A 26,575-nucleotide genomic window follows, 5' to 3' on the forward strand; every position below is an offset into this window, starting at 1 on the left:
AATATCTGATATGCAGGATGTATTTTCATTGTTACAAATTGAACATCATTAAAGCATAGTGATTAATCACAAAAACAATGTGTAATTATATATGTGTTTTCCGATGGTCTTAGGCGACCCCTGTGAAAGGGTCCTTCGACCCCCTGAAGGAGTCGCGACCCACAGGTTGAGAACCGCTGTGGTAGAGGGACACACTTAAGAACTGAACTGAATAAAATGTTCAATTCCTCATTTTTGACACACAGAACGGACAATTTCATCGTAGTCCACATATAACATGGTGAGATACAAGGAAGACAACTGAGGCAAAGCAAGGCCTGTGTTAGCTGTTACCACGCTGGGCTGGTATGGTCAGGGAGGGCTTCCCAGAGGAGGAGACATGAAGGAATTGAGGGACCTCCTCCCCCTTCCAGAGGAAGAACCATACAGGCAACCCCATTTCTGTCCATCCACTCAACAGACGAGCCCTATGTACCTACTGTGTGCAGGGCCTGGGGTGTGGCTCTGTAGTGTCCTGTGCAGCCCCAAACCGGGTTTTGAATGACTGCCATGGGGGACTCTGCTTCTCCGCCAGCCTAAGGGCCGAGATTCTGATCACTAGGCTCGGGGTGGGGCCGCAGAAACCTCCCATTTCCACGGGTCTTGCAAGGTGACTGGGTGCAAGGTGGTCACCAGACTAGCTGAGCCCGGTAGCTTGTAGAAATGCAGGGTCTCTCTGGCTTCCAATCCCAGCTGTGCCACTGACTTCACTGCGTTCTGTTTCCTCATCTGTGATGGGAACAGACATTTCCCCCACCTCCCAAGGGCTCGTGTGAGAATGAATTGATAACTTAGCTGACTACCTGGTCCATAGTAAGTGCTCAGTAAAGAGGCCACATGATACACCCCCAGCGGGCTGAGGGAACGCATGTGTAACACACGAAATAAGCTAATATTGACGACACATGTTGAACAGTGCCTGGTACACAGCAAGAGCTAAGAATATGCTTGATGAGCAAATACATACATGGGTACAATGAAAAAGAAGTGAAAAGCCAAGTTGCTAGTGGAACTCTTACTTGAAGCCAAAATGATATCACCACTTTGGGACAGTCCCCAGTTGGACTTCCCCTGGAGTTCCTGCTTGGCTGGTGGCAGAGGAGAAAGGAGGGTGTGGTGAGGGAGGTAGAGGCTCCTTAGGCACATTACCTGTTCTCGAACTTTCTACCTCCAAAATGCAAAGCAGGAAAGCGGAAAAACCAGCAATCCAGCTGGATAATCCAGCAAAGCAAAAAATCCGGCAATCCAGCAGGAGAAATTATTTTTTACTTTAAAATTTGGAATCTAGACAGTTTTTCCTATCGCCGGTTTCCTTCCCGAAGGAGCCCGCCATCCTGGCTTTTGCTGCTGCTCTGAGTTGTACATACATGGACTCAGATACGTGCTCTTCCATGCCTGGCTTCCTGTGTGGGGCCCATTCATGCCCTGGGGTGAGATGTAGGTTGTTCCTTCTCACGGCTGCGTAGTGCTCCGTGTGAACGCACTGGTCGAGGACTCCTGGACCTGTGCGTTGTCTCCAGGTTGGGGCTCTCCTGAATGAAGCGGTAATGACATTCTAGTACGTGTCGTCGGGTCCACGCAGGCGCTTGCGGCTGGGCACTTCTGGGCCACGGGGTGGGTGGGTGTCAGCTGGAGTGGATATGGCCCAACCGTTTCTAGAGAGGTTGCACCAGTTCGCACTCCCACGAGGAGTTTCGGTTGCTTTGCATCCTCACTGACGCTTGTCATTGTGTCTAAAGTTCTACACAGGCTCATGGGTGTGTCAGGATCACGCCCTGTGGCTTTGAATGTGAACTTCCCTGATGCTAACAAGGCTGCACACCTCTCCGCAGGCTAACTGGGTCATTTGGATGTCGTCTTTCAGGAAGTGTCTGTTCAAGCCTCTTGCCCATTTTTAATAGGCGTGTCTGTCTTTTTCTTTTTTTTTTATAAATATATTTTATTGATTTTTTTACAGAGAGGAAGGGAGAGGGACAGAGAGTCAGAAACATCGATGAGAGAGAAACATCGATCAGCTGTCTCCTGCACACCCCCTACTGGGGATGTGCCCACAACCAAGGTACATGCCCTTGACCAGAGTCGAACCTGTGACACTTGAGTCTGCAGGCCGACACTCTATCCACTGAGCCAAACCGGCTAGGGCTTGTCTGTCTTTTTCTACCGACAGTTCTTTCCGTATTCTGGAAACACGAGCTCTTTGTCAGTTTCATGAATGGCACACTTCTTCTCTCAGCCTGTGAGTTGCCTTTTTATTGTCAGTGGTGTCTTCTGATAAACAGATGTTCTTAATTTGAACAAAGTCCAATTTACCAATCATTTCCTCTAGTGTTCTCCTTTAGTTAAAAAATAGAAAAGTCCTGGTGAAGAAATTTCTCCAAGATCATGAAGATAGTCCTGAGAGTTTAAATTTGTGGCAGAGTCTGCCTCAGCAGTCTGTAGATAGGGCTGCCTGTGTGTGTGTGTATGTGTGTGTGTGTGTGTGTGTATTTTATTGATTTGAGAGAGAGAGAGAGAGAGAGAGAAACATCAATGATGAAAGAGAATCATTGATCGGCTGCCTCCTGCATGCCTCCCTATTGGGGATCGAGCCTGCAACCCAGGAATGTGCCCTTGACTGGAATCGCACCCAGGACCCTTCAGTCTTCAGGCTGACGCTCTAGCCACTGAGCCAAACCAGCCAGGGTGATAGGGTGCCTTTGCAATGTTGCCGCCTTTGAATTGTTGTTGCCTTTACATTACAAAGGCACAAAGGCACTAGACAAGGCATGCTGCTGCCTCCAGCTATCTGCTTGGGGTTCTTATTCTCACAAATGAGTTTTCCCTTGAGGGTACCTGGCTACAAGGTGCCTTTGTGGAACTGGGCACCTTGGAGAGATGCCACCCACAGCTGTCTGTCACCTGGAACAGAAAGCTGCTAGGACTTTGTTGGTTTGACATAGGCAAGGCCCCTCTTCAATTCCCTACCCCAGTCAGGATGAGGCCAGCCCCTCCCTCCATCCATATGGCCAGACTCTCTGGAGCCTGTCCAGGGTGTGCAGCCCTCAGTGGGGGCAGAGGCAGCACAGAGAGACGTCCCCAGATAGCCCCATAAACAGGGCTAAGTCCTCAGAGGCTCCCCACACCTTCCTGAAACCCACCCGATAGCTCTAATCTGACCAGACCAGCTGTGCTGCTGCGGCTGCTAGAAGTGGAAAGAACAGGCCTGGGAAGGGTGAGTGCACTTTCACCAGGAGCCGGCAGAGCAGGGCGTGGAGATTAGTGGTGGTGGCTGGAAAGTGTTTAAGGGCCAGCTCTCTGCAGCCGCAGCTCTGATGTGCAGCATCTGCCACTTTCTGTGGTGTAAATACTCCCCTGGTGGCCAGCTCCAAGCTACCAACATGGTTCCCCTGAATGTGGAGTTGGGGAGAGGCAGGCAGGGGCACATCACTATATTCAATTCCCACGACACATATGCAATGGCCATCCATCACCTCAAGAGCATACATGATAGTGTTGTAAGTAATTAGGAAGTGGTGGGTATGGAGCATTTATAACCTGTTGTTGTTGTTTTTTCATAATGGTCACGTTTAACAATCAGCTCACGAGTCCCTGTTGGGTATGGCTGGGAAGCCGGGGGAGCGGCAGAGCCATCACTCAGAACAGTTCCCGGAAGGATGCCAAGAGTGATCTGATTTTCAGATAAGGGTGGAGAAAGTGGGGATGGCCATGACTCAGTACATGTGACTCAGTTGCCCAGGTGTGGTCATGGCCTGATGCCAGGATGCCAAGTTTTTACCTGACTAATCATGGCCACGAAGCTTTCAATAGCAGCCCTGGTGAGTGCTGTGGCTTACCCCCCCTCAGGGGCTCCCAGTTCCCAGCGAGATCAAGTCCAAAGTCCTCAGCCGGGTCTGTAAAGCCGTGAGGAATCTGACCCTTGCTCACCTACGTTCTAGGAGAAGCTAGACTTTTCATCTTCGGGAAAACGTGCATTTCAATACGTCTGGGTCGTTCCCTCAGCCAGAAACACCTCTCCTTCTCCACCCAGGAAACGCCTGTTCTTCCTGCCCCCCGTGAAATGCACCCTTTTTAAGGAGCCCATCACCCTCCTGGCAGCCGATGCCCCCAAGCCCAGGTGCACGTGTTTCTATGTCGGTGCTGCCCTGTCACCCACGGTGCACGGCGTGTCCCCTCTGGTCTGTGCTGGCAGCGAGCCTTCTTCATCCTCCCCCCTCGTGCGGGCTCGTGGTGGAGTCTCAATAGAAGGGAGCTGATGAGTGAAGAGCCTGTTGCGGAGACCCACTCAGCAAAGGGCAGCGTGCAGATCTCCGGGAGGAGGATCCGCGGGGGAAACGCTGAGGCTGCTGGGAGGACTGGCCCAGCTCAGGACCTTAACAAACAAGACCAGAACCCCCAGCTGAGCGCACACCGTTGTTCTGGAGGAGGCCTGGGCTCGTGCTGGCCCACGTGGTCGCCGCTGGCCACATGGGACCGCTCCGCCTCAAAATGAAATAAAATGAAAAATCCAGGTCCTCAGTCACACCTGCCACATTTCACCAGCTCGGTGGCCCATGTGTGCATGGCTGCGGAGCTGGACGGCGCGGACCTAGAACATTCCGTCATGCAGGACTATCCGACTCAGTGGGAATTCCTGCACGGGCTTCACCTCCTCTGAGCCTGGACTGTGGGCGGCTGCTTGGACAAGGCAGTGAATGCTGTTCCCACCCCCGTCCTCCTCCATCCTCCCTGTCCCAGGTCCCAGGAAGAGGAAAGATGGGAGCTTTCTTCTCTCTGCTCCTCGCTGCCCACAGCCACTCCTTGAAGCCACTCCAGCTGCACCACGGGAAACCCCAACACCCTCTTCTGCACCCCAGTCCCCACCCTCCTGCAGCCTTTCTCTTCTCCTGGGACCTGTGTCTGGCCCTCCTGTGTCCTCAGTGCCTCCCTCTGGCCTGGACCTCAGGGTCGGCCGTTTCCACATATTTCCCTCCTACCTACCTGTCCCCAATCCTTTCACCGTCTCTCAGCCTGCACCACCCAAACTTGAGGATCACCAGGCTCCCACACTGCGGTTAGGGCTTCTGAAGAGCCTCCCAGAGCTGTGGGCGGGTCTGCTGCAAACCCGGGTCGTGAGGCCTCAGCAGGGCCCCGGTACTGCTCGTCCTTCGAGACCGTGCCTGGTTGAGGCCCCGTGGCCCTGGCCCAGGTTTCTAGCGCTGCTCCGTGTGCCTCCAACCTCTTTCCATCCCCTCATCCCACTGATGACTTAACAAAGATCCTGAGGCGCCCCTGCCAGCCTTCCTGGGCGAGGGCCTGCTCCCTCCTGGGGCCCTGGTGTCTTGCCCACCTCATCCCCACTCTTCCTGCATGTGTGTGGTCCACATCCCTGCCTCCATCCCTCATCACTATGTTCGCTCCTTCATTTCTTCTAAGGGAGTCATGTGGTCTCCCATGTAGACCTCAGTGATGACGAATGCAATCTGTCCAGTAACCTCCATACTGACAGTCCATCCTTGCTGTCCAGTGAGGTTTTACCATCTAAGCATGAGTTCCTGAACACTACCCTTTAGTTTTATCTGTGTTTGATCTTTAGATTGTGGAACAATGTAGTGGTTATTCTTTGGTGTCTAACATTTCTTGCCTCACATCATGTGGGTTTTTTTTTTTAAGTTTCATTCAAGTTGGTATATGTACCTATAGTTGATTTTTTTTTCTCCTACTGTATTTCCTATATGGGTACAACCACAGATCATTTGTCAATTTTTCTAATAATGGACACTATGAGTTCAGGCTATTATGAAGAATGCTGCTAGGGACATATATCCTGGTGCACATATGTCCTGGTGCACATATGCAAGCATTTCTATGGTTAGAATTGCTGGAACATAGTGTGTGTATATTTCCAACTTTGCTAGAGGATCCCTAAAATGGTTATAACAATGCGTGTATATGTATTAATATTCCCACAGCAGCCTGGGAGTTCTAATTATTTAATATTGCATAGTCTGATGAAAGCAAAAAAAAAAAAAAAAAGAGCTGTTAAAAATTCAAAACAAATAAAAAGCAAATAGTAAGATAGGGAAAATAAGTTTAATATATCAGTAATTACAGCAAATATAAATGGATTAAATAGACCAGGTGAAAGGCAGAGACTATAAGACTGGAATAAAAAAATTCATCCAGTTACATGCCATTTATTAGAGACATATTAAACATAAGATCACAGAAAAATTTATAGTAAAATGATGAAAAGGATGTACCAGGAAAACATTATCTAAAAGAAAGCCAAAAGGAGCTGTATAATACCAGACAAAATAGACTTTAAACTAAAAGTGTTATTAGTGATGAAAAGGAATATTATCTATCAGTAGAAAGAATATTCTCAAAGTTGAATACAACTAATAAAATAGCTTCAAAAGACAAGGAGTAAATACTGATAGGACTACACGAAGAAATGGACACATTTGCCATCATGATGATCTCTGTACTCCTATATCCATTATTGATAGACAAAAGCAGAGAATAAAAAGAATAAGAAATAAAAATAATATAGATTGTTACAATAAGAACCAAATGGAACTTCTAGAAATGAAAAATTCAATAATTGAAATTAAAAGTTCAGTGGATGGGTTTAAAGCTGGATTAGACACAACTGAGGAGAGATTCAATGAACTCAAAGATATGCCAGAAGAAATGTTTCTGGAACATCGCAGAAAGAGATAAAGAGACAAAAATATGAACAAGCAAAGATATATACATAAGATTTGTAGGGCAATAAGGTCTCATATATGCTTACCTAGAATTCTAGAAGAGAGGAAGTGGGACAGAGTGATATTTCAAGTACTAAGAGCTCAGCATTTCCCACCACAGGTTCATGCAGCCCAATGAATCCTAAGTAGGATTTAAAGAGAGGAAAGAAATATACCTCAAGATACATCATCATCATCATCGCGACGCTCCAGAACATCATGGTGAGCCCTCAAACCACGTCCAAGTTCTCACTGCAGAGGAGAGTTTAATTTGTGGGATTTTGAGACAATAAGGTAAAACTTGAATCTTGGACAGGTAGAACAGCAGGTAACTTAGGGAGAAGCGTGTACACACGCAACTGGGATGGACGGCAGATTGAAATAAACCCTCAAAACACAACCACTGACCCACCTGGCCCAGGAGAGCAGGTAAGGCCAGTTTCTCCTGAATTGGGTGGAAGGCTGGGGGGGAATCTGGGAATATTCCCCGAGGCACCAGGGCAGGCACACCCAAGGCGGGAGGGGTGACCTCCCTGTGACCTGCCCGGCAGCACCAGATCTCACAGGAGCAGATAAGAGCTGACCAGCTGCTCCAGGCAGGACCGAAACAGCCCAGCCACACCCAGGGAGAGGCCGCCAGGGGAGAGGGGCCGGATCCGGGTGTGAGTGGTTGGGAGCCTGCAGAGGCTCCTGAGCTGGGGACAGATGGGAGTAAGGGTGCTGCCACCCTGCAGAGGGTGCCCAGAACGGGGGAGAAAGGCCAGCTCAGGGAGAGTGCCCGGCTCTGCAGGGTCCTGGGGACAAGAGGGGCAGAACCATGTTGGGCAGAGGCATTTTAAGAAACAATTCCCACCCAGGCTGGTGTGGCTCAGTGGATAGAGCGCTGGCCTGCAGCCCGAAGGGTCCTGAGTTCGATTCTGGTCAAGGGCACGTATCTCGGTTGCAGGCTCTTCCCCAGCCTGGGCCCTGGTCGGGGTGCGTGCAGGAGGCAACCCGTCGATGGATTTCTCTCACATCGATATTTCTCTCACATTGTCTTTCCCTCTCTCTTCCATTCTAAGAAGAGCAATATGAGTTGAAATGTTCTAAGTTGGTGAATAACTCAGACTTTGTGAAAGTATGCCAAGTAAAAATGTCCAGGAGCTGTCCCCCGATGTTTGTTTTTTTTTAAATCCTCACTGAGGATATGCTTTTTATTTGAGAGAGAGGGTAAGGACGAGAGAGAGAGAAACACTGACCAGTTGCCTTCCATACTTGCCCCAATGGGAGATTGAACCTTTGGTGCATGTGTCGACGCGCCAACCATCTGACTCACCTGGCCAGGGCTCCCAATGCTTTTTATAGCTCTCCAGGGTCCAATCAGGGTCCCTACATTGCATTTGGTTATGAATAGAGGTGTTTTTAGGATAGTTTCCCCACTTTTCATTTTTCCACCTTATTAACTTGCTGAAGAGATTAGGCTAATTGTTTAAATCGCAGAATGTCTAACATTTAGAATTTGTCTGATTATTTCATAGGGGGTCATTTAACACTGTCTTTCCTCCTCTGACTTGCAGAGAATGTACTCAACTTAGTCTTCATATGGAGTATATACATATAGCATTATAACATTGCACATTCACTTAGGCAATGAACAGTGTTGCTGATGGACTTGGGGGAAAATGAGTGTATAACCTTTTGGAATTTACATCTTACATTTGCAAAATGGAGACAGCATCCCAAGCGATTCAGACTATGTGGCAAATCTAACAGGAGGCAGAGAGGCCCCCAGGATGGCGCAGAACTACTGGCCAGGCCCACAGGCAAGGTGGCTGCACAGAATGGGGGCTGGTGCCGTGCTGGCTCTGACTGTTTCTGGCTCTGCTGTGAGATTATTAGAAAACAGATGGGACACAGGTGACTTTAATGGCAGCTGTAAAAATGAGAGAAAAGAAAAACAAGAAGTCTAAGGCTTGAAAGCAAGATGATTTAACCTAAAATAACGTAGGCAAATGCTTAAATACGTTTGCGTTGATGTATTTCACTGGTACATATGCGTAACGACTCAGGGCTTCCTGAGACTTGGAGTGGCATTAAAGAAAAGAAAACAGACTGTGTTCTTTTGTTCATACGCCCGCTTCCAAAGGACAACTGTTTCCACAGAGCAAAGTGAAAGGATTTTCTGGAAATTGACACTTGTGTTGGCCAAAGTCACTAACGTGGGTAAACACCACCAAGAGGGCATCGCTCAGAAGGACCCGAATGGAACACACAGGCTTTTTTTTTTCCAGGTCAGAGAGAACAGATGCAGAAATGAGCTGATTTGGAAAACACTGTGGCCTCTCCCCACGACCACTCAGCTGATCCCCCGCCTTAGGCAGACGAAGCCACGTGCTTGAAAACCCTGGGCCGAGAGCAGCCACGGACCCTTCTGCACTTCTTGTTGGTGTTGGCTGAATTTATTTCTTCCCCTCACATGTTTTTGCTGGGAGCAAGCAATTGAGACCAACGAGAAGGCGAAACCTGGTGGAGAACAGACGGAGCACTTTGAAAATATTTTCCAGGGTCAGCGTGTCCCTGGGGCCGCGCGGTCTCAATCAGCGACCCCCCAGGACGCTCCCCATGTCCGGCTGTGCTGTTCTGAGTTGTTCTTTCCTTTCACAATGGGAGAGGAGCCCTAGGAATCCCACTCTGCCAGGAAACACACGGCTTCATTGCACAAGCTCAACACTTCAAATTAGATTGGATTTCTTCCATCTCTCGGTGCTGAACATGAGGTCCATGGACGAGCAGGGACCCACTAGGGAGCTGGCGAGGATGTGGATTCCCAGGCCCTCCCAGGCCCCTGGAGTCAGGACCTGGTTTTAACAAGACCCCCAGGGGTCTGCGGGCACGCTGAAGTGTCGGGCTCGCTGGACTCTCCATCCTGGCTGCACGTCAGGGTCTACCCAGCTGTTCAAACACGGATGCGGGGGCCTGGAGAACCACGTGTCTGCCAGTCTCTTGAAAGTTTGAGACGGCTGGCGAGGCCACCTTTTCCCAGGAGAGGAAGGACCCTGCCACCAGCGCTCTGCATGTGTTTTATTAACGTCCACAGAGTCCCCCCTCCTGTCCCATTGTCCCCAAAGCCCCTGTGAACGGTCCACTTCTGCTTTGCCACCTTTTCAATTTCTTCTCTAAAAATACATTGAGCCCATAGAAAAGAATCTTCAAGGTCGTTTTGATGTATATGCAACACAAACTGCTTCCCATGACCTTGAGGAGCCCAGAGCCTGTCCCCTGCTTGCCCAGGTGCCACGCTGCCCGGAAGAGCTCGAGAGCTCAGAGCAGCTCTGCCAGGCTGATGCCCGCCGGGTCACTTCATGCTGCTGAAAGGGCGCTTCCGACTTCGTGGTGCCCATTTCTAAACCTGTAGCCACCTCGAGCTACAGTGTCATGATCTGCCATGCATGTGTTCAGTACTTTCTAGAGCACGGCACACAGCAAATACACGTGTGCAGGGTGACAAACGGTTACAATGTTGGTGCCCACGCAGCCACCACCCAAGTGAAGACGACAAGTATCTTCACCCTGTCCTTTCCGTGTCTTCACACTGCCCCAACCCAGAGCTCACTGTGCCCCTAACTTTTATGCTGGCTGTTTCTTTCTTTATGGTATTTTTTTTTTTAAGTTCAAATGTTGTTGTTTTTGTGGGTGCATGGTTCTCCCCTTTTCTTTATGTTTCAGTTTAGCTTCTACATCCCTCTTCATAGCCCCACTTTTCCCTCTGAGAGTCCAGAGTTGTACTCCCCGCCCACCCCCCTCCCCCTGGGGGGAAAAAGGAAGTCTGTTTTCAAACCTTCTCTGTGGCACTCTGTGGCCGCTGTCACAGCCACAGCCAGCTCCCTCCCTATCTGACCCCACGGCCACCCTTTGTTTATGGCTTTACGCTCTGTCCACACACCCTGAAAAACAGCTTGCTTTTGCACTTTCGACAGGCAGAATCATAATGTCTGTCTTTTTTGCATTTTACTTTTAATATCCGACTTGTGGGACAGGTCCACAGTGTGTGTAGCTGTAATGCGTGCATTTTGGCTGCTGTGGACAGCCAATTTGATTGGCAGTCAATTTAGACCCTGGAGCAGGTCTAAAGACATATTTTTGAGTCCAAAAATATATGGCAAAAATTTAGTCTAAGGAAGCAGAAAACATAAAATCAAGACGACAGACAGCAGAGTCCTGAGAGCCTGAGGATGTGCACCACACAGCACCGTGTCCAGCCCACGCTGTAGACAGCGGCCCAGGTGTCCCTGCCACAGCCAGTCCCCGGACACCAATGGGCGGCCTCGGTCATGCAAGGAAACCTGGCTGGGTTAATGGCCGCTGTGCTGGGGATGCGGGTAGTTGCTCATTATCCTCACCGCTCACCCTCCCAGTCTTTCCTTGAAGACTTGAAGAGGGCTTGACTCTGATAACGCATTGTTTTCACTTACGAAGACAAGTCAACGCTGGTTAAAGAATGCGAAGGTTGCGTTGAATATTAATCAGTTATTGATTCAGAAACCCTATTGGTGGCTTTCAGCGACTTTACAAGGAAGGAAAATTCCAGACCAATCACTCACAGGAATATTGAGGCGAAAATCGTAAATAATGTAACAGCTAATAGGACCCAGCAGGATATAAAAGGACAGTATGTCATGGGGAGGGAAGGGGGCAGGACTGGGCAGATCCAACGAATGGCTCTCGACCCCGTGGGCAGTTCTGAAGGTAAGACACACTCAGGACAGCCCCACACTGGGGGAAGGGCCAGGCTTTCTACTCCCCCACGGACTGCTGTTGGAGGCAGTCACTCTGAAGGGGAGTGTAAACTGGGGCCAGCGACCCTTCAGTAGCTGGGGCCACAATCCTTTATTCCTGAAGGGGATTACCAAGCACAGAGCAGCAGCCAAGGCTGCTGGGTCCGATGGTAACGAGACAATGGGCCACTTCTAAATTCAGGCAGTTTATTACTTAGGCAGACAATCAAAGGCCGAGAGAAAGCCAGCGGTGCCAGCTCCCTGGTCCTCCTCACACACCAGAAAGGACCGCACGGAAACACCAGGGGCGGGTGCCTGCAGCATGAGCGGTGGGAGGCCACGCTGCTGAGGGGCCGCGTCTAGACTGCACTCCGCAGTTTTACATGCCGCAGGTCTTTCTGAGCTCACCAGAACTTCATCAGAAGCCTCCCGGGAAGACAAGCAGGCGGGTGAGCAGGTCCCCCCGGGCCTCCCGCCTCAAAATCACAAGGCATTCTGCCAGGACAGAGGAGCTGTGGGTCCACTCTTGCCTGCACGTGCCAGGGTGACTACAGCACCCACCAACAATGACCCAGTGGAGGACGTTTCAGCACCCTAAGGACGGTTTAACATTAGAAAATTAAGTGTTGTGACTCACAACATTAACGGAAAAAAAGAAAAAATTATATCATTATCTCCATAGATACAGAGAAGGCATTTAGTAAAATTCAACACCCATTCGAGATTTTTATAAATGCTCACAGCAAACTGGGAATGGAAAAGCACCTCCTTAATCTAATACAGAAGGTTGCAAACATTATCCTTTATTGGATAATAGTGAGGCAAGGATGCCTTCTGTTACCACTTCTGTTTAGCACTGCACTAGAGGTCATAGCCAGTGCAATAAGGCAAGAGAAATAAATCATTTACCCGGAAACTGCAATTATCTGAAATCAACCTAACATTCTCTTACAAATCAATCTAAAAGAGAGCTGCCAAGATGCCACAAAGTCTCTGCACTTCACTCACACAGGAGGAGTTTCTAAGCCTTCACTGAGGATGCACAGAATTCTAATAAGCTACTCTTTTCCAAGCCCATTAGAAATGGCAACAGAGATTTGGCATATTGATCAAGACCAGAGTGATAGCTGCCAGTCCGATAGGAGAGGACAAGGGTGGATGTACGCGAACCATAAAAATCAGACACAACAGCTCAAAAAACATCGTGCTTGCAAACCATGTATTATAGGGGCAAAGATCTCTCCACACCTCAGTAGCTCTGGGGCCACTGCAATACAGGTCACTGTTACAGGTGTCACTGTAATGGTGTAGGAGCAACTTGGAGTCATCAGGAAAAGATAAAATCATGCTTATGACTCACCACTTAAGACAGGAAATTATGTCCCATAGTAAAGGTTTTTCTAATGGCTGATGTTAAAGTTTTGTTCATTTATATGGAGAAACCTTAGTACTAGAAAATCAACTCATAGGTAATATCTAATTTTGGTCAACCTATCAAGGTTTTTCATGGCTTAACCTGTGCTTGCGCAGGGAGCAGACGTTCAGTTTCACAAACATTTGGACTGAGCACCCACGACTGGCCTGAGTCACTAAGACGGGGTCTGGTCTGGGTTCTCCGTCCAGGAATACTCGTTTTCGGGGCTGTAACTATGTAAAGGCAGCTGTGGCCTGGCCATCTGAGCAGTGAGTGGGCTGAAAAGGCTCAACAGGGTTTGTGATTTCTTCGAGTGTGAGTTCATCCTTTGGTTGGTATGGCCAGCATGTCAGAATGTCCACTGCATTTACTCTCCTGTCTTCCCAGTTCACCGTGGAACCACATGCTTACCCTAGCCTGCAGGTGGCCAGTAGGAGGCTCGTGGTGTCTCTGCCCCTGGGGGCCTCTCTTGCCGTCGGAGCTTGCACTTGCGCAGCCAGGCACAGGAAGTGCCGGACATAACATCACCCTGATAAATGAGGAGTTGGACCATGCTCTAGCCCCCTCACTCCGGAGAGGGACTAAGGGTGGCAGTCCACAGTGTCACCTACTGTACTGACTTCCTTCCCTTCCTGTCTCCTGCCCCATACACTCATAGTGCTTCCTGGAACACCCCAGATAATAAACTACTTGAACCGAAATCCTTGTCTCAGAGCCATCTTTTAGAGGAGCCCAGTTAAAAGAGGTGATGCCAGAAGTGGCCCAAGAAAGCAGGCCCTCAGGATGAGAGACGGGATGCAGCCAGATGACAGCAGGACCTCACTGCTGGTGGTAAGCCCGACGGTGAGAACGCTCACCTGGGATGGACTGGGATGAACTGGGATGAAGGAAGACAGGGGCAGTTTCTGACTAGCCAACTGTCACCTCAGGAGATGCTGTGACAACTAGAATGCCACATGGCGACATTTAAAGAGATCCCTACCACCTAACTGCAGAGAATAGAACCTGCTGAGAATCAGGCCCAGATGGGATCATTAGGGATCATTACAAAGGGGACAAAATTCACACCCCTAGAAAGTCTCCTTTAAGCGAGGGCTCTGGGAAGGAATGAGACTCAGACATGAGTGAGCCCATTTGGGCAGATGCCCTCAAGAACCTTGACACCCCAAGTTCCTCTGAACCCTTGGGTCTAGCAGGTGGCTCTGATCCTGTGCTAGAGAAGGGCAGTCTCCCCCATCTGGCAATCATTCAAAGGCCTCTCTTGGGAGAAAAGACTGAAAGGATAACCTTTGTCTTCCCCAAGATCTGCCCACTTCCACTTGTTCCTCCTAAACCATGACGTGGGTGAGCAGCAGCACGGCCTGTGTGGAGGAGCGGTGCCCTGCTGGGGAGGCCATGAGTCACTCCCCAGGAGAGCTGCAGACCCTGGCTAGCTCACACGGGCTGGCGGGAACGGGCAAGCACGTGTGGGCATGGATCGTGAGGATGTCGGCCCAGTGGGAGCGAGAACAGAAGCTGGCCGAGTTCACTGATGTGGGGGTTCTCTTCTGCTTTAGGACTTGGCACGTGGCAAGGACACATGAGGCCAGTTCCAAGACACTGCTCAATGATGGCATCCCCCCAAATGAGGCGGGTTCCACAACCGCCTTGCAGAGCACTGAGGGTCAGAAGGCCCGAGGGGTGGTGTGCTAGAATGGCTATGACAGGAGGACCCAGCACGGGCAGGGGACACTCCCTCCACTGAAACACTAAGGGAGGTAACATCAGCTTTGCGGAGCTCAGTGGTGGCCGTCCCGTTGTTCAGAGCGGACAACAGGAGATGCTGGGACGTAACTGTGTGTGTAATTTGAAACTTATGAATTGTTTATTTCTGGAATTTTCCACTTAATATTTTCTGACTGAGGTTGACTGCTGGTAACGGAAACCATGGAAAGTGAAACCGTGGATAAGGGGGGGACTACTGTCCATTTATGTGGAGCCCAGACACTTTCTCAGCTGTGGAAGGACAGGGAGCACCTGGCCTCTCCATCAGTTTTCTTGGTAAGCTGGGCTGCAAAAAATCCGAACCTCCGTCGATGAGCACAGCATGGAGGTGACCGCAGAAGTTACTAGTAAATTCTCTCGTTCACTGTTAATTTTCCTTATAATCGGTGAAAATGTTGCCTATAATAGGTGGTATTTACATTTCCAATTAATTCACATATTTCTTGATGATCAAATAGAGAAAATGAATTAGGTTTCATTTTAAAAAATAAGGTTTATTTGTAATGTCTTCAATAACTCTGTATCTGTATTTACCCTGGGAATGCACAGGTAGGGAGATTGCTCGCTTTAACATTTGCTAAAAGGGGGTTCTCCTCAGAGGATTGCAAAGGTTGAGACCCTTCTTCCCGCTAAACATCTCTTTACTGTGAGGGACTCAGTGCATGTGAGCCAAGGCCCGGGAGCACTCGGCAGAGAGGGGTTTGGGACAACGGCCAGAGCCAGGCTGTCCTTAGGCAACTGAAAACAGGAACTCCAGTTTAAACAGCCGGAGCAAAGTCTAAACATTAGAAACGTAAAGAGGGAATACAACAAACTTCTCCAAAATACATGCCTGAGGTGACAACAGCTGGTGTTCACGCTCCGGCAGCTTCCGGATGAGACCTTCAGCTTTTAATCTTCGGGTTCATATCTGGAAAGAGAGACCCATTAACTTAAGAGCATAACATCATGACGCCCTCTTGTTGTCGTGAAACATCTCCAGTGACTACAGCAGTGACACCGCATTTCTCACTTTAAATCACGGCGGAGGCAGAGTCAGGCACGTGGGGACTGGGAGGGGCTTCCTGCAGCAGGCAGAACGGACCGGCTAACTGCTAAGATGCCTTCAGACTCAAGCCTCTGTATCTGACAGTTAGATCCGTGATAGCAGAGTAGAAATTCAGTCATTATCTAATTCAGATCCACACCACTAGCTGGTATGGCTAAGCCAGTAAAAGGTTAACGAGCCCAGATTCACCTCCTAGCTCTGTTCCCCTGGAACCCTGATAAAGATAATGTCAGCCGAGTTTGCAGACATAACTGCTGATGACAAAAGTGGCCCTGATTAGTAGACTCCATCTGGACCAGGACTGTGAGCAAACGCCAAGTACGTGGTGGGCGCCACGACTTGAGACCTCCCTCTGCACGGTGAGTTCCTGTAACTGCACTGTCCCTACTGGGGTCTCTGTGAGCATGGACTTCTCAGCCATGCTGGTCATGGCATCCATCTGCGTGAATCTCATTCTCCTGCACCTAAATTGTCACCTGAGGGCACAGTACGACCAGGTCTTGGATGCTGCAAGGACACCGTGAAGGAGAAATGCCCAATGCTGCCCTGCCAGCTGGCTGTTTCCCACCCGAGATCCTGCTACCTGAATGCACTGCCAAGAGTAGCCTAGAGCAGTCGTGGGCGAGTCTACAGGACTGGCTGGACCTAAAAGCCAGGGTGGGCATTATAGACAAGACCAGGCCAAAGCTCCTCTGCTGTCTCAGATGCAGGCTTCGGACTAAATGGTAGAGCAATGCCCACCGGCCTGACCTCTCGACACAAGCTTAGGTTTAATGAGGAAAAGACATCGACCCAGCAGAGAGGAAAACCCGAGGCAGATGGGCACGGCTTACTTTGCCAGTCTTTTCCTCAGGTCTTTGATTTGGTCATTCTTCTTGGTTAGAATCTCTTTCATGTTCCGGTAGGCTGCTGTTTGCTGGAATTTCTTCTCTAATTCCTGCACAGTGAAAAATGCCAGCTCACTATTAAGAAGTCGTTAAGGAAGGAATGAACAAATCTGATGAAAGTGTATATTTTTTGCTCTAATTTTACTAATATTCTGCTTATATTATTTTCGGATTTCTTTAAAAAACATACTCATATAAAATTAAGAGTATCCAAACTTTAAAAATATTCTTTCAAATGACAAGCCAACAAAACAGTAATGTCTCTCCAAACATAATGTTAGCAAATCACTCAAGCATGCTATGCCCTAGACATGGGAAAGGTATTTGAAACAGTAAAGTAATTTCAGCGAAACAAGCAGGATCTCTTTCCAAATCCCAAAGTAGAGCCATATTTCAGGATTTTTAAATTACTTAAATTTTTGCTCCCAAATTCTTACAAATTAAAGGTATAGAATCCTTAAAAAAAAAGTCACCCATCCCTCTGACAGGCTGTAGGAGTGACTGGCAGGAAGGGCAAGCCACCATGGAATATTCTACCACACGACAGAAGGAGTGGAGATTTTTATCATCACAGATATTTTAGGGCCAAAGATGGAAGAATTTCAGTGCCCAGAAATGATGATCTTTAGAGCACATACTGGTCAACACCTGGAGGAAAATGTGAATGCGCAGCTGTCCAGCGCTCGCCCAGTACTTTCCCTCTACGGCACCCACCACGCCATGGACATTCACAGACAAATCGGACCTTCTCAGCCATGCTCAGCTGCTCCTGAACCCTGAGCAGGTCGTGCTTGGCCGTCGCTAGACTCTCCTCCAGACACTTCTGGTTTTCTGTCTTGTCGCTGAGTGTCTTCTGAAACTCACTCTTTAAAGCGGCAACTGTGTTTTCCAAGTCACTCAAGTCTTGGGCCTTTATAAAATCCTATGAAAATACACACGTGAGCGTAAGTTCATGCTGACGCCCTAAACAGTGATTCACCTTCACAGGAGGTGAAGGCAGGTGGTGCTGCAGGTGCACGCCAGTCTCCCTCCCCAGCCGGTACCCTGGCTCCCAGCGCTGCCAGCCCCCACCCCCTCGTTCGCCCTCAGCCCTCAGTGCACGGTGTCCTGCACATGGCAGAGTGCAGGCTCACTGACTTCCAAACACGTAAAATATGACCTATGAACTGCAGGGATTCCGAAGAGAAGCAGGACAGAGGTGAGATTCTACACGTGACAGGGTTGTGCGCCTCAGTGCTGGGATGGAAAACAGGTTTTATTTTGAAGTTTAAAAAATCCTGGTTAAGAAGTTTAAATGATACACATGGAAAAATAATAAAATTATTTATGACCGGCCTGTGTGGCTCAGTGGATTGAGCATCAACCCATGAATCAAGAGGTCACTGGTTCGATTCCCAGGCAGGGCATATGCCTGGGTTGCGGGCTCAATCCCCAGTGTGGGGCATGCAGGAGGTAGCCAGTCAATAATTCATTGATGTTTCTATCTCTCTCTCCCTCTCCCTTCCTCTCTGAAATCAACAAAAATATGTATTTAAAACTATATATATATATATATCTTGTATGCTAACAAGCTCTCGGGACACATGAGCTGTGTATGTCTTCGGCCCTGGAGGGCAGAGTGATGGGTGCCATTCTCACTGGCTTTTCCCGGACCAGGAGGTCCCCGTGCCGCACAACAGCGGTGCGGGAGTGAGGGTGATGGTGGGGGAGGAACAGTAATGAGGACTTAATGTTCAGTTCATAACTCTGTTTAGCCAACGTGAGAGAGCTGCCTTAGTTCACCTTCTGGTTGCCTTGTTCCAGCTGTAAGTCACGCAGCGCCCTCTCCAGCTCCGACTTCTCATCCAGCGCGTTCATAGCCTGCAGTCAAGTTTGAACACAACACGGTCAGGATGAGCCTGTAAGTAACTCTCAGGGTTCGTTAGTGTGATTCTCAGGTACCTGCATTTCGATGGTCTTCAGCCTGGACTTCAGTTTCTCATTCTCTTCTTGAAGCCTTAAAATTTCCTTTGTGAGTAAATTAAAGTTGTGTTATTTCAGCCAAAGAATTTTTAATAGCTGACATTACTTGTTTCATTTTAAAATAGATAATAAAAACCTGCATGCCCTGGTTATGGGTAACATCCCATTTTCCCCAGCGCATTGGCCGCGGCACCTGGAGTCTCCGTTGACTCGGAGACTCCTAGCTGCTTCTCTCACGTCTCAGACTCTCTCAGCCTCCCCCTCAGCCTTTGCCTAGCCCCTCCCTGCCATCTCTCACCCGCCTGATCCTGCGACTCCCATCTATTCTCGGCCTACCCTGCACCACTGCATCAGAGTGCTGCCGGTCCCATCCTGCCAGCCTCCTCCCTGTGCTGCCCGCCACGCCCTTCTCTTCCCTCCGACCACCTAACCTGTCTTTCCTCTTCAGCCTGCCTGCCCCAAGTCTGTCCTCCTCTGACACACACCCCTGCGTCTTTGCTGCCGCCCGGTGGCACCTGTGGCAACAACTAGCGTTTCCCTATCTCTGCTTCCAGAATCCCCGTTCCCCCTCCCACAAGGCTGGGAGGTGTTTGAGGGTAAAAGGCCAGGCATTGGACTGCTTTTTGTTGAACAAGATCTAGCATAATGTTGACAATACAGGAATCATGAAAAATATTTATTTGTATATTGGTAATTAATTTTTATAAACCTCTCAGTACTAGTAAAATTCCCTTTATTGTTAGCACAGATTATAAATTTCAAATGCCCATCAATAAATGATGTCCAAAAGTCCATGCTCTTCACTCCCCCATGAGAAAGTGCCACGAGCGCGGCTCAGTGGGGATGTACAGCACAGCGCAGGAACATGTTCACTGATCCTGGAATAACCGCGAGGCCAGGTGAGCACTAGAATTGTCGGGGGGATCACTCTGCATAGTACATACATGTCTAACCACTATGCTGTACCCCTGAAACTAATATAAAATTATATTGAATGTCAACTGTAATTGAAAAACTTTTTTTTTTTTTAGAGAGCTGCTTCAGACTTGCTAGAGAAAGTAAGTATGCCCTCTTCTGGCCCGCCGGTACCATTAAGTAAAACAACAACAGACTAATTACTCTCTGTGGACCAAACCCTGACCCAGCCACCTCCTCCTCAGGGTCTCCACTCGAGAGCTGTGCAGGCAAGGAGAGGATGGAATAGAGGATCTGCGCCCCCCAAAATGATGGCAACATTACCTTGTTCAGGAGCTCTGCTGTTCCTCCCTCGTTAAGTGGAGCAAGTTTTGGCTTTATGATGTCTATGATGGGCTGAAATGAAATACAGAAACCGAACTGAAACCAGCACGGAATGTACTGCGTGTGATCATGGAGCGCTTGCACTTTCTAAATGGAGATGCTGTGTAGGCACATCCACAGGGAAGTCAGCTCCTCGGGTGAGGGGATTCGAGTGGGTTTGGTTCCCAGGGCCCAATACAAATGGGAGACAAACATGAAACCCATCCTCCCATATCTTTTGTAAAAAATACAGATGGAAGGAAAGGAGGGAAGGTGCTTAAAGCCAGAGCAGGTACAAACCCTGGCATCTCAGGATTGAGATTGAAAATGACCCAAAATGACCCTTTCATTTAACCTGTGGGAGCGGAAACAGATTTCTGCATGAACCCAGATGCTGGGAAAAACTGTAATACAGATGAGGATTTAGGCAACTACACTGCAGATGAAGAATTACTTGGTACTGTAGCAATGTGTACAAAAAACAAAAGAATCCATTCCCTCTGACCCAGAAATGTCTTAGGCAGAAATGTGTTCCACAGGAATACCTGGGAAACTGTTTGTATGTGTATATTCATGGGTTCCTCTCAGCAGCATTTTGGGGGTTTTATGGGGCAACAAGTAGTCATTGCAAATGACAAGGATTAAAAAGAGAAGTATGCCCTAACCGGTTTGGCTCAGTGGACAGAACCTGCGGACTCAAGGGTCCCAGGCTCGATTCCGGTCAAGGGCATGTACCTTGGCTGCGGGCACATCCCCAGTAGGGAGGGTGCAGGAGGCAGCTGATCGATGTTCTCTCTCATCGATGTTTCTAACTCTCTCTCTCTCCCTTCCTCTCTGTAAAAAAACAAATATATATATATATATATTTTTTTTTTTTTTAAAAGAGAGAAGTAGCTCCTGTTAGTATGATCTCCACATGACAGACGAGGAAAACGAGGCTCAGCCATTTCAGGTAAATTGCTCAAGGTCATGCAGCTCTAGCGTGACAGAGCCAGGATGTACGCACAGGTGGGCGGACATGCCTGTGCTCTGCATCATGGGAGCGGAGAGATAATGTGGCGGGAGTCAGGTGGACGGCAGGGAGTGTGTGTGTTGTGTGAGAGATAGTGGACAAAAACAGGCTTTCACAGTTATTTACAAAACTTCTCTTCTTTTGCCTGAAAGTCTGAGACAGTTTTTCAATCCTGCTCTTAAATTGAAAGTTTTACCTTGAGTGCTCTCACTTTCACCTCTGAGTGCCCGGAGTAACTTGGGGACTTTAAATACTGGCTATTAAGGCACAGACTTAAAATGACCAAAAAGTACCTTTTTAGTGGAAGATGTAAATTCTGCCTTTTCAAATTCTGCAACTTGTTCTAGTAATTCCCTAGATGATAAAAAGAAAATATGAAAAACATTTATTTAAAATGAATTTATAATAAAACCACACACACAAGAATACAATCGCCGGAACCAATCTCCCACGTGCTGGGAAAAGAGAGCGAGAGGCATACCTCCCCACGTCAGGGTAATATCTAGTTACCAACGGTCACCGTCCAAACACAAGGCCTCAACCCTGCGTCAGCCACAGCACCTAGTCCTTGCCACCCACTGAGTGTACACTGTTAACCGCTAGAACTACAATGTTAGACAAATATGTCTGAAGTTTGTAGGCAACTCTGTATTTCTGCGGTGCTACAGGGAGCTTATCATATAATATGCATCATTAGCTAGAAGATGTTCAAGAAAGACAAACTGATTTTCATAGAGGAGCCTCACAAACATGGGATTACAGTAGTGCGAGCCACCTGGAAAAGTCGATACAGTCCCAGAGAGACAGTGGTTCCGGTGAGCCGCCTGACTGCTTCTTCTCCTTTGTAAAGGGGAGTGAGGCCGACGCTACGAGAGCCTCGGCGGGAATGCAGTCACTGCCCGTCCAAGCCCCTTCCCAGTCAGCTTCTCGTTTACTTGCCAGTAGCCTGCTCATGGTTTTCCTTCCCTACCGCAGGCCCTACCGTGTGGTCCACACTCCCCACGTGGCCCACAAGCTGCAGCTGTGCTCAGGTAACAGCCCCAGGGTCAGAGGTCAGTCTTTCCTGATTTCTGCATGACTTTTCTTAGGATGAGTTTCAAGCTTGCCGATTTAAAAAAAATTAATGAGCTCTTTGATGATGTTTGGAATATAAAATTTTTTTTACATTTCCGATCAGGCTACCAAATATTCTGTAAGGCATAGTTAGCAATAGCCTAAAAGGCAATTTCATACGTTTCTAATGCCCAGGAACAGTAGCAGCAGAGAATTTTGAAGAGGACGTCAAGTGACACCCAAGACCCATGCTTTGCCACTGCCCAGCCTGAATTTTCTTGTGCACCTGCCCCAAGAAGACATTCACTAACTTTTAAGAACATGCTTGGGCTGCTATTGTCATAACTGCAGGTATAAATTTTATTACCTGTTTTCAAGCTCAGAGATATCTGTTTGCAGCTTGAGGTACCACTTCTCAGCTTGCGAGAAAAGCTGCCGCAGGAGTAACACGTTGGTGTAAGCCGTGTTGATGAGCTCCGACTCCACCTCGCTGTGAACCACAGCCTGCAACCCGCTCAGAACCTCGGAGACTTCATCTATGGTGAAGGTCTCGTCCACCAGCCTGCAATGCAACAACCCAAACTTTCGCATGAACAACAAAAACCATTTACACAATAAAAGAAACCTGCACTGTGACATGGAGGGGATGACAGGTTATTGTGACAATCTCTCTGGGAGCTATCCCCTTAATAAAGCAGATTAAAAATAACTTAAACTGCATTAAATTTTGATGTCTATTTAAGCGATTAAATTGTGGCTCATTCTTCAAATGTGGACATCCTTTAATACAAGTACATGCTAGGAGACATTTCCCCAAATTATTTACTTTTTTCTTTAACTTTTCAGTTTAAAAATATTTTTATTCTTCAGTGAAATCCGTCTTGTCACAGTTAGTAATTTCAAAAGTCACCTGGAAGAAGTAATTTCTTATAAGTATTCTCTCTTTACCGCAACAAGCACAGCTAGAGAGCGGATGATGAGTCCTGAGTAGGGCCGACAGGGGATTGAGAAAAAGAAAGAGACAGACTCAGAGACAGTAGGGAAAGCTGGGACCGGGTGGGACAGCTGCCCTCTGATGAAAGACAGTGACCCAGAACTGGTGCAGCGTGTTTATTATATACACTGTATATTATACAGCATGATTCTAGGAAGTTTTACTAGAGTTTAAAGCAAAGGGAATTATGTGAAATCATGGTTAAGGATCAAGCGGCAATTCTTCATTCTTGTGGCTTCTTTGTAATTGTCACTCCTGGCTGAGCCAGGATAATTGCGTTTGTTCCTTGTGCCTGGCTGAACTTAAATAATGAAACCCACCTCCTGGTGCTTGAGTTAAGGGTCAGGCTGACAACACATCTGCATCTGGCACAGTGTGTTTCCAGGACGTGGTTCTGCCAACGTCACTGGACTCAGTTGACAATCAGCTCATGTGCCTTCCCAGGTGCTCTCTACAATTTCTCTTTTCTTTCTATTATTTATCTAGCATTTCAATAATTGTAGGAACTATTCACATGGTAGTAAATGCCTATGAGAAAATCAATGATAATTATATGTTGCTTCTCCTACCATTCTTGAGACTTGAAAATAAAATAAAACAAAAAAAATCTAACTTCTTTCAGTTAAAACTCCATGGACCACTGACTACTCCATAAAAGTGAACATCATCATCATCATCAACAAAGCATTAAAAATCCGCCCGAACCCGTTTGGCTCAGTGGATAGTGTATCGGCCTGCGGACTGAAGGGTCCCAGGTTCGATTCTGGCCAATGGCATGTAACTTGGTTGTGGGCACATCCCCAGGGGGAGTGTGCAGGAGGCAGCTGAATCTATCTTTCTCTCTCATTGATGTTTCTAACTCTCTATCCCTCTCCCTTCCTCTCTGTAAAAATTCAATAAAATACATTTAAAAAAATTCATCTCCCACAGACAGTGTTTGAGATGGGAGGGAATTTTGGGGCCAACTTCTTCAATCCCCTCACTCTGCAGATGGAAACACAGATGCAGGAGGCAGAAGTGACATGCCCATGGTCCCACTGCAACCCCTTATGCGTGCAGGTTTGAGAATAGACTGCTCCCACCACCATTTAATTTGAGTCTCACACCTCCATGTGGCTATGTAGCTGCTCTCAGTGGTAACGGACCACGATAATCCCGGCAGTGGTTTGCATGGCCTCCGCCACAGCCTCCCCCACGTTGGCTGCCAGAAGGACCCGTATTCCCACCGGGATACCTGCTCTCCTTGAGGTCTTGGAAGCAGGAATCTACAGTTTTGAGTCTCAAGCCTCTTTTTGAACGAGCAAAACGCATATAATTAATAACTTCATTTTGATGGTGCTCATTTAGGCCCAACTCTGCCTGAAAGAGAGAGAAGTAATTTGTTAGTCTTGAAACTGTAACAAAGGAACCAACAATGAAAACACAGGCCATCTTGTGGTGGAGACACCAGATGGCCTTCCCAGGTGCATGGCTGCCCAGCCCTCCTTGCAGTCAGGGGTGACCACACGCCTACTTCTCAGTAATGGATGTCAGAAGAAGAGAAGAGGGCTACTTCCAAAGCCTGGGCCTGAAGATGGGGCGGGGGCGGTTTGCCACACCCCATTTCTCTGACCCTTGGAGGAGGCGGTGATGAGCCTGAACCTGCAGACAGCAACCATGTCCTAGGGCAGTGATGGTGAACCTATGACACGTGTGTCAGAGGTGACACGCAAACTCATTTTTTGGTTGATTTTTCTTTGTTAAATGGCATTTAAATATATAAAATAAATATCAAAAATATAAATCTTTGTTTTACTATGGTTGCAAATATCAAAAAATTTCTATATGTGACACGGCACCAAAGTTAGGGTTTTTCAAAATGCTGACACGCCGAGCTCAAAAGGTTCGCCATCACTGCCCTAGGGGCTGGGGGAGCAGCAAGATGAAAGGGATCTGTACCTTTAAATGACTTCATGGAGCAGCACTGACCCACTCACCTGAGATGAGCAGAGATGGCTGTTAAGCGAAAGACAGAACTAACCTCTGTATTCTTTAAGCCATTGTTTTCTAGATTTCTATTACAGCAACTCAACTTTACCTCCCCTAATACAGCTTTATGCATTAGATTTGGTTTTGACATAGCCATTAGCTGGTCTTGATTTTAAACCAGATGACAGCTTGACAACTATGAGCTTAAGATTACCGAAATGCTTTTTCATTTACAGCTACACTGTTTTCGCATTCAGGAAAACGGGGCCTCTTTTCAACAGGTCAAAACGAAAAGAAATGTCACCCAAGTTCCCTCGGCTGTAAAATGGGAGGCTTGGACTCTTAAAGTCACTCTCACATCAGAAAGCTGGATTCAATCACGTTCTCCCTCCTCGGCTCCTTGACACATAATTGTTTATGCTGCCAAAGGGTGTGTGTGCCCGTAAAAACTTGGAGTTTCTGGAAGCGAGTGAGAATCCTGCTGGCAGCGAGTCCCGCCAGCTCTCCTCGCCGTCCGCCTGCGCGGTGGGACCTGGCGAGGAGCAACGCACGCCACGCGGCGGAGCGAGGCCGCCTGGCAGGGCTTCTTCAGCCAGGACCAGCCCGGACGGGCTACGGCCGAGGCACCTGTGCCCCGCACCCGGCGCGGCCTCCCCTCCTCAAGGAGGCCCAGAAGCGGGCTCAAACCCGCCACAGGCCACGCCATCACTGCGGGGCCCCGCTCCGCGTCTGCAGCCCCGGCCACTGCCCACTCCCGGCGCGGTGCCGGCGGGCCGCTACTCACCATGGCGGCGGGCGGGAGTGAGCGGCCTGGAGGAGCGGGAGAGGCCAGGCGCAGCCCCGCCAAACCCGGGACCACCAAGGAGGTTGGACCGCAGCGGCTGCGGAGGGCGGGCAGGCTGTTTAGAAGCCTCTGGTTGCTAATGGCAACGGAGGCACGTGACCCCGGAGTTAGAAACTTTTAGTGGTCTTTAAGATCACGTGACAGGAAGTTCCCTGTGACTGGCCGGCCTCCGCATGCGCATTGGTTCCCAGAGCCGGAAGTCCCACCTTTCCATGCCACGCTGTCTGCGGGCCGGCCGCTGTTACCAAGGTAACAGGAGGGGCGGGGCTGCTTGGGGCCTCGAAGCTCGAGCCTGGAATCTGATGCTGCGCGGGGCTGGTCCCTTACGGCTCTCAGCCTGGCGACCCCGAGGGCCGTGGCCACCCGACGGACTCTCGACCTTTCTACGGTTTCCCGGGGCGTCGTCGGGCGCCCCACCCCCAAACTTTCTCTTCTCTCCAGGAGTTCCTACTTGGCTGAGATGGGCCGACAGCATCAGCGGTGCCAGGTTCCTGCACCTTAGAGCTTTGAACGACCCTCTCCACCCGCCCACTTTTTCTTTTATATTCCTGGTTTTAAAAAATATCTCGAATAAAACACCCTTTTTCCTTAAAAAAAAAAAAAAAAAACAACAACAACGCTAACGAAGTTGTTGAAAGAGCAGCGAATTTCAAACGATTATGCCTAAAATCACCCGGCAAACTTGTTGAAAGAAGGCTTCCGTGGCCTCACACCCAGCAAGTCTAAGGCATCGTGTGGCCGGGGTCCTTTCCGACACCCCAGGAGTGACCCGGCCCCCTCTTCAACTAACGCGGTCCTAGGAGAGCAAACATACTGCAAATACCACGAGG

At 48.7% G+C, this 26,575-nt stretch overlaps 1 protein-coding gene across 1 annotated transcript; it reads right to left on the reverse strand.

Annotated features, from left to right (window-relative positions):
• Positions 1 to 15,172: 15,172 nt before the first annotated feature.
• LZTFL1 (leucine zipper transcription factor like 1) lies at positions 15,173 to 25,821 on the reverse strand. Its single transcript, XM_070391069.1, has 10 exons — positions 25,686 to 25,821; positions 24,168 to 24,292; positions 22,307 to 22,501; positions 21,180 to 21,240; positions 19,836 to 19,907; positions 18,576 to 18,641; positions 18,417 to 18,494; positions 17,380 to 17,556; positions 16,581 to 16,684; positions 15,173 to 15,609 (listed from the first exon to the last, which is right to left on the reverse strand). Exons 1-10 carry the CDS (start codon positions 25,686 to 25,688, stop codon positions 15,591 to 15,593), a joined length of 900 nt encoding a protein of 299 aa, XP_070247170.1. The 5' UTR covers positions 25,689 to 25,821; the 3' UTR covers positions 15,173 to 15,590.
• Between the last annotated feature and the right edge of the window lie 754 nt (positions 25,822 to 26,575).

The sequence above is a fragment of the Myotis yumanensis genome, unplaced genomic scaffold, assembly GCF_028538775.1.
Source record: "Myotis yumanensis isolate MYYU_CA2020_CCGP unplaced genomic scaffold, mMyoYum1.0.hap1 SCAF_14, whole genome shotgun sequence".
NCBI classification, from domain to species: Eukaryota; Metazoa; Chordata; class Mammalia; order Chiroptera; family Vespertilionidae; genus Myotis; species Myotis yumanensis.